Genomic DNA, 18371 nt, shown 5'->3' with positions numbered 1-18371 from the left:
GTTTATTTTGAAATTCCTCAAAATCTGTGACATGCTGATCACAGCTTTACAAAGATTTCAGTGCTAATAGTGGCTGTGTCTTTTTTTTTTTCTTAGTTAGGGATTTAAATAGAGATTTGAGAGGGTGAAAGTTGAATGTTGGGGCTGGTCACTACATTATTTTAATGTCCCATATCAACATTTTATTTTTTAAATTCCTTATAATGATTAACTTATTTTTCAAAATAAAAATGTTTCCCCTTAAAGCTGAAACATATGTTTTCTCTTATCAAAAAGTAAAATTTTAATGAGTGATAAAAAATATGGTAACAAAAAAATTTAGTGCCTGCCCTTTTTTGAATTAATTTAGTTATTAAAAAGATTAAAAAACATTTTTTTTAAAGTAATCTCTACACTCAACATGGGTCTTGAACTCATGACCCCCAGATCAGGAGTCGCACATTCTACTGACTAAGCCAGTCAGGTGCCCCAGTTTAGTTTAAAAAGACTGTAATAAAATATCAAATATTGTATAGCTATTCCTCTATTTAGATTTATAGAGAACTGTTTGTAAATCTAGATGATATACATTTAATTGGATGTCTTTTCTGAAAATAGCTCAGTTTCATCTACTTCCAGCTTGATGATCTCTGCTGTTGTTGAGGAAACTCTTGTCTGGTTATCTCAGTGGTTCTGAATCCTGCTGCACATTAGAATCCCTAGCGAATTAAAACAAATGATGCCTGGAGTCCACTTCCTCAGGATTTGATTTAATTGGTTTGTGGTGAGGCTCGGACATTGTTGTTCCTGTTTTTGTTTTTGTTAAAGTTTCCTGATGATTCTTTTTTTTTATTTTAGTGTTTTTATTTATATTTGAGAGCAAGAGACAGAGTGCAAGTAGGGGAGGGGCAGAGAGAGGAAGGCACAGAATCCCAAGCAGGCTCTAGGCTCTGACCTGTCAGCACAGAGCCTGACGCAGGGCATGAATCCATGAACAATGAGATCGTTACCTGAGCTATAAAGTGGACACTCAACCAACTGAGCCACCCAGGCGCCCCTATTTCCTGGTGATTCTTAAGTACAGCAAGGATTGGATACCACTGAGCTATGATAATATCCACAGTAGCTGATTTGCCATTTACTTTAATTTTGCAGATTCAAACAGGGCCTGAACATATGCATTTCTCTCTGGTTTGTGACAAAAATGTTACATTTCTCCCCTGCTTAGTCTTTACATTCTCAGGCACTATCCTAGTCTCCTCCTGAATTATCATTGGGTCATAGTGCTCTTCTGTCACTGCTTTTTGTTGAAAGGAAGAGCCCTATTCATAGGTTGCACGATTTCTTTGTCTTAAAGATTCATACTTACTGTTGAACTATGTAGCCTGCATCTAAATGCTACATTTGAAATTTTTTGAAACCACTTTCAAATTTTATTATTTCTTGTTTTTTATTTCTTTCTTTTTTTTTTTTTTAATTTTTTTTTTTGAACGTTTATTTTTGAGACAGGGAGAGACAGCATGAACGGGGGAGGGTCAGAGAGAGAGGGAGACACAGAATCCGAAACAGGCTCCGGGCTCTGAGCTGTCAGCACGGAGCCCGACGCGGGGCTCGAACTCAGGGACCGCGAGATCATGACCTGAGCCGAAGTCGGATGTCCAACCGACTGAGCCACTCAGGCGCCCCGTCTTGTTTTTTATTTCAAGTGCCTGTTCTCACTAACATTTCAACACTTAGGACTTATGTTGTTATGGACACGATGGAGTTAGTTCCACTCAAAAAATATCTCAAAGTTAAAGACAAACACAGCATGCACTTGAATTAATAATATTGTTTCAAAGTCTGAGGTGAACTCAGGATATTGGTGGCTAAGAATTGATTTGTTTTTGCTGAAGCTTTGTGTTGATGAAAAGTTTTAAAGTAGAAGGTTTAGTAATAGAAACGAAAATAATAGCTACCGTTTTGTTGATATAGTTTGCTGGGTATCTATTCTGAGGAAAGTACTATTCCTGTCTTCAACTTATATTAGCAAATTAAGGTATAGAGAGGTTAAATAACTTGTCAAAGTTCTAATTGTCATGAAAAATAAAATAGCACATTAATCTTCTATGATAAGAGAAGTCAAATGTTATATCCTATGGAATATAACATAATCAAATGTATATATTTTTACTTATTACATTTCCGAATGCTGAAAATGGATTGGTAAGCTTGACAAAAGATAGTTATGGCTCAGCTGTCAGTGATGAAACTTTGACAGTTTTGTGCACAGACGTAGACCTCTTCCCTTATTTATTTGATGTCTGGTTACTAAAGAGAACTTACTTAACTTAGTTTCATCTTGTCTTTACTAATTCTCCTTTTTTTTTTCATCTTCTCTTTTGGAGTATTTCACTTTTTGTTACACAGGGAGACTAGAAACATGTCACTACCAATTTCAAATTTTATATATTTTAAGTGGTAAAATTATTACTATTTTTTAGAGATTTTATTTTATTTCAAGAGAGAGAGATAGAGAGAGAGGATGCATATGTGTGCATGCAAGCAGGGGAGGGGTCAGAGAGAGAGGGAGGGAGAGAATCCCAACCAGGCTCTGTGCTGTCAGCTTTGAGCCTGACATGGGGCTCTATCCCAGGAACCATGAGATTGTGACTTCAGCCTAAATCAAGAGTCAGACACTCAACTGACTGAGTCACCCAGGTGCCCCCTAAAGTGGGAAAATTATTAAAGTTTACTTATTCAGGGAATGAGAAGATAGAATCTAAATTACTTATCCCCTTAAATCTATTTATCCTTCTGTTGTGTACTTTTTGGTTATTCATCTATATTTTACTATTTGAAAGGGAGCAGCAGACAATCAAGCCAGGATTTACTGAGAAGAGAATAAAATGAGATTCAAAGGCTGTCTGTTTTTATTTATATTTTTGTTTCTATACATATATATATTTATTTTTATTCATTTATATTTATATATTTTTATATATTTTTCTAGATATTTATTTATAATTATATATATTTATTTATATTTATATATTTGTATATATTTATATTATATATCTATATTTATATTGAAACCCTTACTATATTTCTTTTTTTAATCTTTATTTCTTATATGAAATTTATTGTCAAATTGGTTTCCATACAACACCCAGTGCTCATCCCAACAGGTGCCCTCCTCAGTGCCCATCACCCACTTTCCCCTCCCCCCGACCCCCATCAACCCTCAGTTTGTCCTCAGTATTTAAGAATCTCTACGGTGTACCTCCTTCTCTCTCTGTAACTTTTTTTTCCTCCTTCCTCTCCCCGCTGGTCTTCTGTTGAGTTTCTCAGGATCTACATATGAGTGAAAGCATATGGTATCTGTCTTTCTCTGCCTGACTTATTTGTATTTATATTGAGACATTTACTATATTTCTGACAATATGCAACCCCATCAAAATTTTATCAGTAGGAAAGTAAATTAGCAGTGGGACTATTAAACAAATCATGTTGAATACCATTTCAGAAGGCTTTCTTGACTGTTTTGAACCTAATGTCATGTTAAAAAAATTAACCATTATTCTTACCTGGCTATACCTGAATATGAAGAGGGCATTTATTCTTTAATTAAATTAAACATTTTTACTTTTAAATTTAAATTTAAAATTTTTACTTTTTTAGGTGATTCGATCTGGGCAAAAATTAAGGAAAAAGTCTACTGACACAGGCGAGAAACGTGGAGGCTGGTTTAGTGGGTTTTGGGGTAAGAAGGAGTCTAAGAAAAAAGATGAAGAATCTTTGATTCCTGAAAGTAAGTTTCAAGTCAGATATTTTATTGTACACAGATAAGAAAAAAATATAAGTTCTATTTTAGCCAGTTAGTTGAATTTTACTATGTTTATTATTAGTAAACATGTGAGCAGATGCTTCAGGCTAGAATAGTTCTGGATTTATCTAGCTAAATTAAAACTTTGCTATTTTTGAGAAGAATTATTTGTGTGAAATTTTATAAGTTTAAATTCAGAAGCATCAACATCTGGCATTTCTTATTGTTACTTTTTCCATGGGTATTAAAAGTTTCACTTAATTTTTAACATACTTAGGGAATTCTAAAATCCTTATGACAGACTGGTATTCCCTTAGTGGTGTCTTTTTTTTTTTTTTTTTTTTTTTGCCTTTTCTTGGCCTAAGCAAGCAAATACATGATGTTTGTTTTAACTAGGCAAAGTAGTATATTAGAGGATATTGCCTGGCTGCTTTTGCTTTTAGCATTTATGTCTATTTATTTTAGGGCACCTGTTAGTTTGGTTTGATTTTTGTATTATACTGAAGCAATTGATTTCTTAAATTCTGTCATTTCTTTGTAGGTATTGATGACATTATGACTCCAGAGGAGAAAGATAAGCTTTTTACTGCTATTGGTTATAGTGAGAGCACCCATAACTTAACTTTACCCAAGCAGGTAATTATTTTTAGGTGGTTTAAGAGGTATTTTGTTTCATTTTACTGTATTATCTTGAATTGTGTTAAATGAGTTACTGATTTTTATGAAAATGTTATCATTTGTTTCTGTTTTATTATTTTATTTGTTAAATGTTTCCAGTCAGACCCTACCAGTTAAAACTGTCTTCACTTTTAGATTTAGTCACTTTAGTGAATGTATGAATAACCTGATTTAAAGAAGTACTTATTATCGAGTTCGATTGAATCTTTAAAAATTTTATCTTTAAAATAATTATTGTATTATGATATGTGTGTAAAGGCTGAACAAAACCAAAATGTATTGCATTTATCACACGGGGAACAGTGGTGTCGTCACTGTCAGGGTTAAGATACAGACCTTGCTATAGATTTGGCACTGTTGTGAGATTCATTCCTTTCTTTCACTAGATGGATTTTGCTCGTTTTCATTGCTGTATAGGATTCGATTATTTCAAAATACAACAACTATTCTTTCTTTTGTTGATGGACATTTGGCTTATTTCTATTTTTTGCTTGTTATGCTGCTATTAACTTCTTGTAAATGCCCTTTAATGTGCATATGTGAGAATTTCCACTCTGTATATTCTTAGGACTGGAATTTCTGTGTCATAGGATGTAAGTATATTTTTACTTTAATGGATTTTGCTACTCAATAGTTTTCCAAAGTGAAAACATTTCCATCAGCAGTAGATGAGGATTCTTGTTTCTCCACATACTTGTCTATTCTTGGCATTGACAGTTTCTTCAAGCTAGCCATTCTAAATGGTATGTAGTAGTATTTCATTGTGGTTTTAATTTGCATTTCCTGAATGGCTAAAGAAGTTTTTTACTTTTTAAGTAATTATAAGCCTATTAGGTATCTTCTTTTGTGAAGTCGCTTTTGAGTCTCTTATTTATTATTGTGTTGTCTTTTTCTCACTGGTCTGTAGGCATTCTTCATATGTTCTGGGTATGAGGCCTTTGCTAGTTAGGCGTGTTGTTAATATCTTTCCCCACAGTGTGGCTTGCCTTTTCGTTTTTGGTGTGTTGCAAATATCTTCTCCGACAATGTAAGGTAATGTGTATTTTCACTTTTAAATGGTGTCTTTTGATGAATAGATGTTCTTTATTTAATGTTACCTGATTTGTTAACCTTTTCGTTTATGGGTCGTGCCTTTTTTGTGTCTTGTTTAAAAAGTCTTAACTCACTATAAAGTCATAACAGTATTTTCTTTCCAGAAGCTTTATAATATTTTCCTTTATGTATTTAGATCTAAGGTCCATTTAGAATTGAATTCTTGTATGTGGTGGGAGGTCTTTAAAAAGTTAAGATAAATTTTTTCTCTAGATGGCTGTATACTTGGCTTCTCATTAACTAGTGAAAGGACCATGCTTTCCCCACTGCTTTCCAGTTACCCTTTATCATCAGTCAAGTGTCTGTGCTTATGGAATCTTGGTTATATTGGTTATTTGTCTTTAAAGACATGCTGTCTTAGTTACTCTAACTTTGTAATCAGTCCTAAGATCTAGCTTTGTAAATCCTTCAACACTGTTCTTTAAGACTGTCTTATCTATTCTTGGCCCTTTACATTTTTATACAAATTGTAGAACCAGCTATTCAGTTTCTACAAAAAAACTGTGTGACTTTGGGATTTATTGAGTATATAAATTAATTTGGGAGATAATTGACATCTTTATAATCTTGAATTTTCTAATCTATAAATAGAGCATATGCTTCTGTGTATTGACATCTTTAATTCCTCTCAGTAATGTTTTGAACTTTGTTTAGAGTTCAACATCTCTTGTTGGATTTGTTATAAATGGTGGCTTTAAAATTTTGTTGAGGTAGAATTTATATATGATAATAGGAATAGATCTTAAGATTCATACTGATAAATTTGAGTAGTTGAATACACCTATATAATGACCTGCCCAAAACAGAACATTTTCATCCCCCCCAAACAATTCCCTCATAATCTTTTCTAGTCATTTTTCCTCTCCTGCCTTACAAAAGCAGCCATGTTATGACTGTGTCAATATAGATTTCTTTTTATTGTTATCATGTTTTTTATCTCATGGTATATCTGTTATTTCAAGTTTTGGTTATTGATCAAGCTTCTTGGAACATTCTTATACGAGTCTTTTGTGGACATATATTTTTATTTCTCTTGGGTAAATACCTGGGAGTATAATTGCTGGGTTATAGGGCAGATGTATATTTACCTTTTTAAAAACTGACAAACAGTTCTCGAAAATGATTGTGATATTTTCTATTCCCATACACTGATTCCAGTTATTCCACATCCCTGCCGGATGTCATATTGTCAGGGTTTTTAATTTTAGCAAGTCTAGTGGGTATGGTACACTATTCCACTATGTTTTAGAATGTATTTTCCTGATGACTAATGATAGTCTCGACTAATGAGTTTTCATATCTTGTTGGCCATCTGTATATATTCATTTATGCAGTATCTTATGTTAAAGTGTTTTTTCCCCATTTTAAACTTATGTTATTTGTTCTTTTACTTTTGTTTGTAGAAGTCTTTCTATATTCTTCATACAAGAGAAAAATGTTTATGTGGTATTTTTCCTTCATCTGTGGCTTGCCTATTTATTTTATTAAAGGTGCTTATTTATGAAAAATAATTTAATTTAATCCATTTGTCATTTTTGTATTTATTTAAAAACTTTTTCCAGCTTTATTGAGATGGAATTGACATATAACTTAGGGTAAGTCAAGGTGTACAGTGTAGTGATTTCATATACGTGTATATTGCAAAATGATTACCACAGTAAGGTTAGTTAATGCATCTGTCACCTCACATAGTTACAATTATTTTTTGGGGGGAGGATGGAAATATTCTTTCTCTTTCTCAGTTTATGGTGAGAACTTTAGAAATCTACTCTCTTTGTATTAGTATTGTTACCTGTATTCACCAAGCTGTACTTTATGTCCACAGAACCTTTCATTATATGTAAAACATTGGTCTGTGAGCATAATTTGTTCTGGAAACATGCTTGTAATCCAAAGCACTTGCATATCAAAGTGAATTTCCCCATAAGAAATAATGGACACTCAGTTGATTGGTTCCATAACCCCCAAATATTCATATAAAAATGATTATAGTACTGTAATATAATAGAAATAATAAAGAAAATACAAAATATAAAGAAAAATAAACAAATTAACTTGTACTTACCTTTGAAAACCTTTGTGGCTGGTGTGAGGGAGACTAGAAAGAGGAGGGTTATTGTGTGGGATGACTTTCACTCTCACTAAGGAATCACTGCTCTCTCTTGGCTTGATGGAATCTTTTTCTTTTCGGGCAGCTTTAACAAGGAATCTATTTGGGGCACCTGGGTGGCTCAGTCGGTTAAATGTGCGACTTGGGCTCAGGTCATGACCTCATGGTTTGGGACTTGGAGCCCCGCATTGGGCTCTGTGCTGATAGCTCAGGGTCTGGAGCCTGCTTCAGATTCTGTGTCTCCCTCTTTCTCTGCCCCTCCCCTGTTCATGCTCTGTCTCTCTCTGTCATGCAAAGATAAGTAAAATGTTAAGTAAATAAATAAATAAATAAACAAACAAACAAGGAATGTATCCAATGACAGTTGCTTTTGCCTCCTTTTGAGGATTTCATGGAGATTGCATTGACAATCACCCATAATCCCGAAGCGAGAGAGAGAAGAACCATGGGCTCAGTTGTGATCATATGACATTTGGTGTCACATACTACTTGTATTACAAGACATCACTCGTTTATCAAGTTAAAATTTATTAGAAATAGTTGCTCGTCTTGGGGAACCTGGATGCCTCAGTCAGTTAAGCATCCAACTCTTGGTTTCAGCTCAGGTCATGATCTCATGGTTTTGTGGGTTTGAGCCCTGTGTTGGTCTCTGTGCTGGTGGTGCAGAGCCTGCTTGGGATTCTCTCTCTTCTCCCTCTCTCTCTGCCCCTCCCCCACTCATGCTGTCTGCATCTCTCTCAAATGAATAAATAAACTTAAAAAAATTATAAAAAAAGATGTTTGCTCATCTTACAGAATACTCATAGAACAAGTTAGTCTCAATTCAAGGTTTTACTGTATAACTGGAAGTTTGTACCTTTTGACCACCTTTACCTGATTATTGATTCAAACTCCTTACTCATAATTGGTCTGTTCAGATTTTCTCTTTCTTCATGATTCAGTCTTGGTAGATTGTACATTTCTAGAATTTGTCCATTTTTCTTAGGTTGTCTAATTTGTTGGTGTATAGTTGTTTGTAGTAATCTCTTATGATCTTTTGTATTTCTCTGGTATTGGTTTTAGTATATCTCCTCTTTTATTTATAATTTTATGTGTTGTCTCTCTATTTTTCTTGTTTAGCCTCGCTAAAGTTTTGTCAATTTTGTTCTTTTCAAAGAACCAACTCTTGGTTTTGTTAATCTTTTCTGTTGTTTTTTTTTTTCTCTATTTCATTTATTTCTCTTCTTATCTCTATTATTTCTTTTTTCCTTCATTATAACATTGGGCTCAGTTTGTTCTTTTTCTGGTTCCTTGAGTTGTAAAGTTAGGTTGTATTTGAGATCTTCCATTTTCTTGACATAGGAATTTATCACTATAAACGTCCCTCTTAGAACTGCTTTTGCTGCATACCATAAGTTTTGTGTTTTGTTTCCATTTTTGTCTCGTGCCATTTTTTTTTCCTTTTGATCTCTTCTTTGATCCATTGGTTGTTCTATGTATTTGTGAATATTGTAGCTTTCCTCTTATTAAGATTTAATTCTATTGTGGTTGGGAAAGATACTTGCTATAATGGTATCTTCTTGAATTTTTTGAGACTTGTTTCATTGCCTAATAGGTGTTCTACGCTAGAAAATGTTCCATGTGGGCTTGAAAAGAATGTTTATTCTTCTGCTGTTGGGTGGAATGTTTTATGTATATCTTTTAGGTCCCTTTGGCTTATAGTGTTGTTTAAACCCATTGTTTCTTTATTGACACTCAGCATGATGTATATGTTGTTGAGAGTGGGCTATTGAAGTCCTCAAATAATATTATATTGCTGTTTATTTCTCCTTTTAGTTCTGTTAGTATTTGCTTTGTATACTTAGATGCTCCAATGTTGGGTGCCTGAGTATTTACAATTGTTACATTTTCTTGATTGATAGATCCTTTTATCATTATATAATGACCTTCTTTGTCTCTTTTGACAGCATTTAACTTAAAGTTTATTTTCTTCTGATATAAGTGTCACTACTCTTTTTTTTTTTTTTTGGCGGGGGGGGGGGAGGGTTACTATTTGCTTAAAATACCTTTTTCCATTCCCTCACTTTTAGTCTATGTGTGTCCTTAAAGCTAAAATGAGTGTCTTTCTTGTAGGCAGCATATTATTGGATCTTACTATTTTTTAATCCATTTTGCCATTCTATGTCTTTTTATTGGAGAATTAGTTTACTTTTTATTTAGGTAAGGACTTACTGTTGCCATTTTGCTAATTATTTTCTGACTGTTTTGTGAATCTTCTGTTCCTTGCTTCCTCTCAATGTCTTCCTATGTGGTTTTATGAGAATCATCTCCCTGGTTCTCTGTCCTACATCCATTCTTGACCTATGAATTTTTTGGTCATGATTTTTTTTTTCTCAATGTATTTTTAACCCTCCAAAGACATCATGAAGATGTGCTTTATATTTTGTTGTTTTTGAGCCAGAGAATTGGTCTGAATTAGCTTGCTTTAGTGAGAGCTGGTGAATTAAATCTTGATGTGACAAAATATTTTATCAAGTTTCATTTTTATTCTAAAACTAAGAGAAATACATTTTGGATCTCTTGTAATTGTCCTATTTCAACAATTTTATAATTCTTTATTGAACTTTTTAATGTTCTTTTGAACATACTATATTTAGATCACTTTATATTTCAACAAATTTAAATGAGAAATTATTAAAGAAAATAATAATTACTTAAACTATTAACAATCTTCATTCATTCTTTTTGTTTAGTATGTTGCCCATATAATGACATTGAAGTTAGTAAGTACCTCTATTACAATAAGAGAAAACAAAAATATTCCAGAAATACTAAAAATTCAGATAATTGGCCTGGGCACCCAAGTATCTCAGCGACCAGGAGCACAAGCACTTAAGTAAGTTTAAAAAAAACTTTTTATTTCAGTTTTTATTTCTAGATATGACTTGACTGAAAAATATTGTTATTTAACATTGAACAACTGATTAATAGTAGTTCTCCAGTTTCTTTTCCTTTTGTATGTCAGATGGTGTTTTTATATTTGAATTTGTTTTGTTATGAAGCCATATGAGGAGTTCACCATTTATTTACCCCCTCTTGTTCCTTCACAAATATTTTTTAGATAGTGAATGTTTAGTTTATCAAGTTGATACTGTGAAGGCTAGCATAGGAACAATAAATTTCTGTTTTCAAGAAGCTTATGCTGTAGCTGTTAAGAGAGGGTAACTAAAAAGTTAATAATTTAGAACTATATAACAGAGAGCTCATAGGTGAGAAGGTGTTGCAAATCCTTATAGTTAATGGCTATGTCGGCTCAATTGCAGAAGAGAATAACTTGGGCTAGGAGAAGTGGGGCTTCAGCTATCCGAGTAGAAAGGGCTAGGAGAAGCTTCTGATAGTATTCTGGGTGGCACGAAATAGGGAGAAGAGTTGCCTGAGTGAAGTGTAGCTTATATTCATGTAGCAGTGATCAGAACTCCCTCAGTGTTTGGGAGTTGGCCAAGGTGGGCTTCTCATGTGGATGAGAAGGGGTTAAGAGCAAACAATCAAAATAAAACCCTAGATTGTATGGATAATTAAATGCCAGGCCAAGGAGTTTGTGCTTTATCTCTTAGTAATGGGTATGGTACTGGCTCTGAAAGAACTTTTTTAAAAGGGAAATTTCTATTTTAAGCCATTACATTTTACAGCATCTTACATATATACCTTTTATTTTTCTTCACTGGATTATAGGGTGGAAGCAAAATTAGAACACTGGTATATAACAGGTCTGAGACAGCAGGGTATTGTACCATCACTTGTGGCTTCCATTGGTGATACTACATCATCCTTGCTTAAAATTGAGTTTGAAACCAATCCAGAGAATAGTACCGCTGACCAGACTCTGATTGTTCAGTCTCAACCTGTGGAGGTCATCTATGATGCTGTAAGTGCAAGGAGACAGTCTTTATCAAACCTGTCTTATACTTCTGACATAGGGTTTTCTTATTTTTCCTCTTTCATATTTAACACTTATTAGCTAAGTTTACTACTTTTTCTTGTTTTAAAAGCAGTACATGGTTAGCAGTGAATTTTACCTTTTCATATGCTACCTTTTTTTCCTACTATGTTAATCTATGCTTATGTTAAAGTAAAAATAACCTAAAATACTATTCAAAAAGTCTGTGTTTATTGTACCAACTTCTCTCAGATAGTTATACGTGGACTTCCTGTTCCAGTTCGGTTTTGCTTTTTCCCTTTCCCCAAATATCTGGACCAATTCAAATTGCTTTAGGAGTAATTAAAAGAATTTTAAATACTGTTCACATGAGAAAAAAGCATTGGCACTTAGATGTTATTGAAAATGCTGGCTCAAGTTTCTATCTGTGGTTGCATGTTTTATTCAGAGGCTCTTAACTCATCTCAGGCTAGTGATTAGGATCACTACCCATCACTTGTAAGCTGGCCCTATGCTCTTGTTGAGTTCTCTGATTTTTTTTTTTAACTTTCTAGTTTAGAAGTGTATTCACAGTGAGGATGGGAGGCATTATATTGAGACCGCGGACTCATTGTATTCTCTGATTTTTAAAAAGTTTAAGTTGTGGTAACATACATATAATTGACCATCTTGGCAATTTTTAAGTGTATAATTTAGTAGTAATGTCCATTGTTACATCAGTATGACACTTTAGAACATACTTAAGGTCATCTTAATGATACGTACACATTTGTTGACTCTCTAGTAAGCTTACTTGTGCTATTCCCTTTTTTAGTTAGTTTTTTTTTTTTTCCTTTAAACTCCAGATAGAAATGCAATATGGCAGAGTATCTTTGGAGATATCCTCTAAGTTCAGAGCCACAGTTGTTTTGAATTAAACTGAAATTTTAAAATTTATAATATGGAAAGCACTGTGTATAGCTTGCTTATATTTTAAATTATTTTACAGAAAACCATCAATGCAGTGGTTGAATTCTTTCAGTCAAATAGAGGATTAGATCTTGAGCAAATAACATCAGCTACATTAATGAAGCTGGAAGAAATTAAAGAGAGAACAGCTACAGGTAAAGAATTTATCTACATAAAAACATCAGCTACATTCAAAATGTTATCATAGTTAAAAGTGTAGGCTGTTTTTTCTTTTTGTAAATTCCATGAAGTTGCATCGTGTACCTGAGTTACCCAAAGTCAAATATACCTGCTAGACTGAATGAGAAAGAGATGGGGCACAGGTGATCCTGTCATCACCTTTAAGAACCTGTCCCTCACAGTGAAACTGAGAGGGAAAACATCCCTGCACTTTAGTTCTTAAGAAATAGTTCATCATTCTGTGTACTGTGTGTGAAACTGGTTCTAAAGATACATACTTTTGTACAACATGGTCTTTAAACTCAAGCCACTACTTTCTGTGGTTGCTTAACTAAAGAAATGATGTATTATTCACTCTGGGTAAAATACTAGCTATGATGGGTTTACTGTATAGTGTGATGGTAAGATTGTTTGCCATCAGCCATATGGAGTTTCACCTTACATACACTAATATGTGAGAACAGGCACTCCTCCATAATGCTTTTCAAGTGATGCTTGTTTTATTGTTAATAATATAATTACATATTTCAACTTGAGCATGTAGTCTTTTATTTCCTTTAGGACTTACACATATTATTGAAACTCGAAAAGTCCTTGATTTAAGGATAAATCTGAAGCCTTCTTATCTAATACTTCCACAGACCGGTTTCCATCATGAAAAGTCAGACCTTCTCATTTTAGATTTTGGTACATTTCAGGTAGGTGTATATCCATTTCTTTCTGCCCATTTTTTGCTCAGGTTGGAAGCTAGCTGTCTGATAGTTGGCTGATTTTCCCCTCAGAGTTTACTGAAATTAAACTTAGACTTATTTTTTCTTAGCATTTTGTCAAGCCTAGCTTGGACTGAGTATTTAATATATACTTTATGGCTATTAAATAAAAAGAAAGCCCGTAAAATTTTCTCTAACGGTAGATGATTTGGTCTTGAGGAGTGGATTACTGCTGTATTTTTCTAATTGGACAGAGGTACTCCTAGTATCTAGGCACTACTAGATTTCCACACACAGTGTTGTTTATTTACATATTTGATAGTAGGAAATTATGCAGGTAAGCCACTATCAGCAATTAAGTAGTGAAAGGGTACTCTTAGGGTTTTGGGTGTTGAACCCATTAGAAATATAAGCATCTGAGAAAGAGTGAAGATTTCAAAAAAATACAGTCCAGAATTGATCTTTGCTTCCTTTGGGGAGAGGGAAAGGAGGTAGAGATAGGAGCTGAATTCTAATGGCCTAATTATTTCTGGTGATGTAATGTGAAGGAGGAGGAACAAAAACCTGCCATGTGTTGGTGAAGATGTTTGGGTAGGTAGTAGGGTACTGAGCTGTAAGAGGCAGTAACTGCTGAGAGCCAGGAAGAGTTGAATGTCCAGACAGGTTATTTGAGGTACACAGCTGTGTAACTGACCTTCTAATAAATGCAAATATGCTGACCACCTGTTATCTAAACATATTAAAGCTGTTTACTGAAGTACTATATTCGTAATAAAATATTTGCAAATAATTGTCAGAAAATTAAGCAAAATGTGAATTATTTAAAGACACTGTTTTCATTTTAGTTAGGTTTTAAGAAGACACAACAAAAGTATGTATATACTTTTCTGTTAAGAAAATTGAAGGGTTTTTTTGTCCCTTTTAGCTTAACAGTAAAGATCAAGGTTTGCAGAAGACTAGTAATTCATCTCTGGAAGAAATAATGGATAAAGCATATGACAAATTTGATGTTGAAATAAAAAGTGTGCAGTTACTCTTTGCAAAAGCAGGTAAGCTATTGCTCAATTTTTAGGAAGGATCTTAAAATTATGTTGAGTAGCTTAGGTAAATATATGTCTATGTGTGCATGTATATCAACACTGACAATATTTTTAACACATATCTTCCTGGTCACTTAAGAAAACTAAGTAGGGGCCCATCAGTACAAATCATTGCCACAGGTAGAAATAGAGATAAACTTTTGCCTATTCATCTTCAGGTACTTAGGACCATTTGGATCTAAGTCCAGCCACTGCCTTTTTTTTTTTTTTTTTTTTTTGTGATTTGACGCTGAAACTACCCAGAACACGAGCATAAAAGTTGCCATTGGCTTATGTTTTTCTGTCTTCGTGCTTTTGGGATGTCTCAATGTTGTATTCCTTTGGTGCTTTATTTTAAAATATTTTAACTCTATTATCCTAGTCTTTATTTTAGTAGTATCACATCTTATACTTTTGTAGCTACTGACAAGTATCGGTATAGCTTTAAAACCCTAAAGGTAATTAATTACAAACACCAAAAGCTGTGGTGTTTTCTACTGCTTAGGTAAAGATCGCTGGTTCTCCATACTTCATTACTTTCTTGAAGCAGTAAATAATTGCTAAATATCCTTGAATGTATCACTTTGTGGTAGGTCATTGGAAGAAAGAACATAATATCTGTGTGCAGAGTGTATACTCTAGTAGGAATGGAGAGATTTATTAAAACATAAATACACTTAGTTTTTATGTATTATGAGCCTATTAATTCCTTGAAGGGAAGTACTTTCACATAGATCATTAAAACAGCCTTTTCTTTTGTGTGTACTTAATAATAATTGAGTTATAAGTGATAAAATACATTTAGTTAAGATAATTGGAAATTCTGTCTTTGGGACCTTTTATTTGGTGAAAAGTTATAATTATACTTTTTTATCAGAAAATCTTGCTTGATAAAACTCATTTTTGTTTCAGAATTATGTGCTAAACTAGTGTAATTTCTCTAAGGAACTCCAGAAAACTTTTTTCCCTCTGTCATTTTCTATTTTTTTCCCTTTTTCACTGCAACCACCTACCTTGATCATTAATTCTGGAATCAAGGCAGAAAATTCCTAGCTTTTTTCCTTATTGGCTTTAAAATGCAAGACATTTTATAAACATTTTCCAAATAAATATTTAGAATTATTTTTATATCACAGTCTTTGACTTCTTTCCATCATTATTTTTTGTTTTTGTATCATTACTTATTTTAATCTATTGTCAGCCATTTGATTGCTCTGTTCCCCCATCACATATGCACTAATGCTCATAAACATATTTATATATAAAACTGTTTCTTTCCCACTGATTTTTTCCTTTATGTTTTTATTCCCCACAGTAGACTGTACTTCATCAGTATTTGTGAGTTCCTTTATAGCCTTTAAACAGATAAGCCAGATTGATAGCCTAGAAATGACAGACCTAGGATGAGGGTAAATGATATCAAATGATGTTAGAGTAGGCAAATGAAAGAACAAATCCTGAAATTCCATGTCATTAATAACCCTCACTTTTAGAGCATGGGTGAATTTTAATTATTTTCTTTAATATTAATTGTATAATCATTTATTATAGCAAAGTATTTTAGTATTCTTACAGCAGTAGTAATTCACTGAGAATTATTTAGTAATTTAAGTGAATACAGATGCCCATTTATTATGAAGTGTTACTTCTAACTACAAAACATTTTAAATTAAGTGGTCACATTATTAGCTGTCAATCTTACTTTAAACATATAGGTTACGTAACTTGTATGCTGAAAGAAGTAAAAATGGGTATTTGTTGAATATGTTTGCTAACTTTTCTAATAAGTTAGAGTAATTTTCTACAGAACATCTGATTAACAGTTGTTTAATTTAAAAAAATTTTTAAAGAGGAAAACTGGAAAAAGTGTCGATTTCAGCATCCATCAACTATGCATATATTACAACCCATGGATATTCATGTTGAGTTGGCCAAGGCAATGGTAGAAAAAGACGTTAGAATGGCCAGGTAATGTATGAGTTTCCTTTATATTATAAAGTTAACAAGGTGAAATATATCTGTATCAGTTACTGGATTTCAGGAAAGCAAAACTAGATTTCTGGGGGACAGAAAAAAAGATTATAATATAGCACAAACATACTTTTAAGAAAATATTTATATGGGGTGCCTGGGTGGCTCAGTTGGTTAAGTGGCCGACTTTGACTCAGGTCCTTATCTCATGGTTCATGGGTTTGAACCCTGATTCGGGCTCTGTGCTGACAGATCGGACCCTGGAGCCTGCTTTGGATTCTGTGTCTTGCTCTCTCTCTGCCCCTTTCCCACTCACGGTCTGTCTCTCTCTCTCTCAAAAATAAATATTAAAAAAATATATATTTGTTTGCACCTCTCTTATTTTAGAAGTGTTTGGACCTTCACATTGTGTAAAAGTTGGTTATCTGTTGTTGAGTGGATCAAACCCATGGTTTAATATCAATAATATAAAGTTTTCAAAAATTAGTGACGTGGGTGGAGCAGAGTATAAGTCAGTCAGAGAAAGACAAATACCGTATGATTTCATTCAGATGTGGAATTTAAGAAACAAAACAGATAAACATAGAGATAGGCAAACTAGAATACTGATCCTTAACGAAAGAGAACAAACTGAGAGATGCCAGAGGGAGATGGGCAGGAATATGGGTTACATTGGTGATGGGTATTATGTAGGGCACTTGTGGTGAGCACTGGGTGTTGTAGGTAAGTGATAAATCACTAAATTCTATTCCTGAAACTAATACTACACTGTATGTTAACTAATGGAATTTAAATAAAAACTTGAAAGTAGAAGAAAAAATTAGAGGCTCTTAATGATTATGAAACCATGTAAAATCATGAGAATAATTCAAGGGAGTGAAAGTAGAAACTGAATTTTGAATTTAAGTAGATAATTATGAAATATTTATGCTGCCTTCTTAAAAACAGCCTTATGGAAATATTATTGATATTCAATAAGCTACATCTATTTAAAGTATACAATTTGACATATAGATATACAGATATATAGATATAGATATATCTATGAAACCATCATCACATCAAGATAATGAACACATCATCTTCTAGAGTCCTTGTGTACTTTTATACTCTTGACCTTTAAACAACGTGAGGGTTAGGGGCACCAGCCCCCACCCCAACCCTATCCTCCCTCATTTGAAAATCCATGTATAACTTTTGACTCCTGCTAAATTTAACTACTAAAAGCCTCCCTTTAGCCAGAAGCCTTACCAATAATATGAACAGTTGATTAACACATATTTTGCATATGTATTATATACTGTACTCTGTTTTTACCAAAAAGTAAGCTGGAGAAAAGAAAATTATGAAGAAAATCATAAGGGAGAGAAAATACAGTTACGGTAATATACTGTAATTTTGAAAAAAAATCTGCATATAAGTGGACCACAGAGTTCAAACCCAAGTTGTTCAAGGCTCAGCTGTCTTACCTCCCTCCCATCCTTACCTGCTAACTCCTCTCCCTTCAATCCTCAGATAACATTGATTTTCTTTCTAACACTATAGATTTGTTAGAATTTTCTGGAATTTTCTACAAATACAGTCATAGAGTTTCAGTTTTGTGTGTGTGTGTGTGTGTGTGTGTGGCTGGTTTCATTCAGCATAATTAATTTGAGATTTGTTCATGATGTGTGTATCATTAGTTCGTTGATACTTGTTATCAGGTGGAAGTTAAACCAACCATGCATTACTAGATAAACCTCATTTGGTAGTGATAATGTTATTCTTTTAAAATACTGTTGGATGTGTTTTGCTAAAACTTTGTTATGAAGTTATACATCTCTATTTATGAGGGATGGTTGTGCTTTTATTATTTTGGAATCAAAGTATCAGGGTATTGTTGGCCTTATGAAGTGAGTTTGTT

General features: G+C 33.4%; 1 protein-coding gene across 6 annotated transcripts in view; it reads left to right on the top strand.

Annotated features, from left to right (window-relative positions):
* VPS13C (vacuolar protein sorting 13 homolog C) overlaps window positions 1–18371 on the top strand; it is a 194646-nt gene that overhangs the window by 54342 nt on the left and 121933 nt on the right. For all 6 annotated transcript variants that reach the window (XR_005795851.1, XR_005795850.1, XM_040492864.1 and 3 more), the window contains 8 exons: window positions 3640–3769; window positions 4326–4420; window positions 10397–10539; window positions 11376–11568; window positions 12569–12683; window positions 13270–13406; window positions 14344–14467; window positions 16348–16465. Coding sequence is in view for 4 of the 6 variants with exons in the window: in XM_040492864.1 (XP_040348798.1) it covers window positions 3640–3769; window positions 4326–4420; window positions 10397–10539; window positions 11376–11568; window positions 12569–12683; window positions 13270–13406; window positions 14344–14467; window positions 16348–16465 (1055 nt within the window). In the remaining 2 variants the exon portion in view is untranslated. The remainder of the gene's footprint in view (window positions 1–3639; window positions 3770–4325; window positions 4421–10396; window positions 10540–11375; window positions 11569–12568; window positions 12684–13269; window positions 13407–14343; window positions 14468–16347; window positions 16466–18371) is intronic.

The sequence above is a fragment of the Herpailurus yagouaroundi genome, unplaced genomic scaffold, assembly GCF_014898765.1.
Source record: "Herpailurus yagouaroundi ecotype Mexico unplaced genomic scaffold, PumYag 184, whole genome shotgun sequence".
Taxonomy (NCBI): Eukaryota; Metazoa; Chordata; class Mammalia; order Carnivora; family Felidae; genus Herpailurus; species Herpailurus yagouaroundi.
This window is presented reverse-complemented; position numbering and strand designations above follow the sequence as displayed.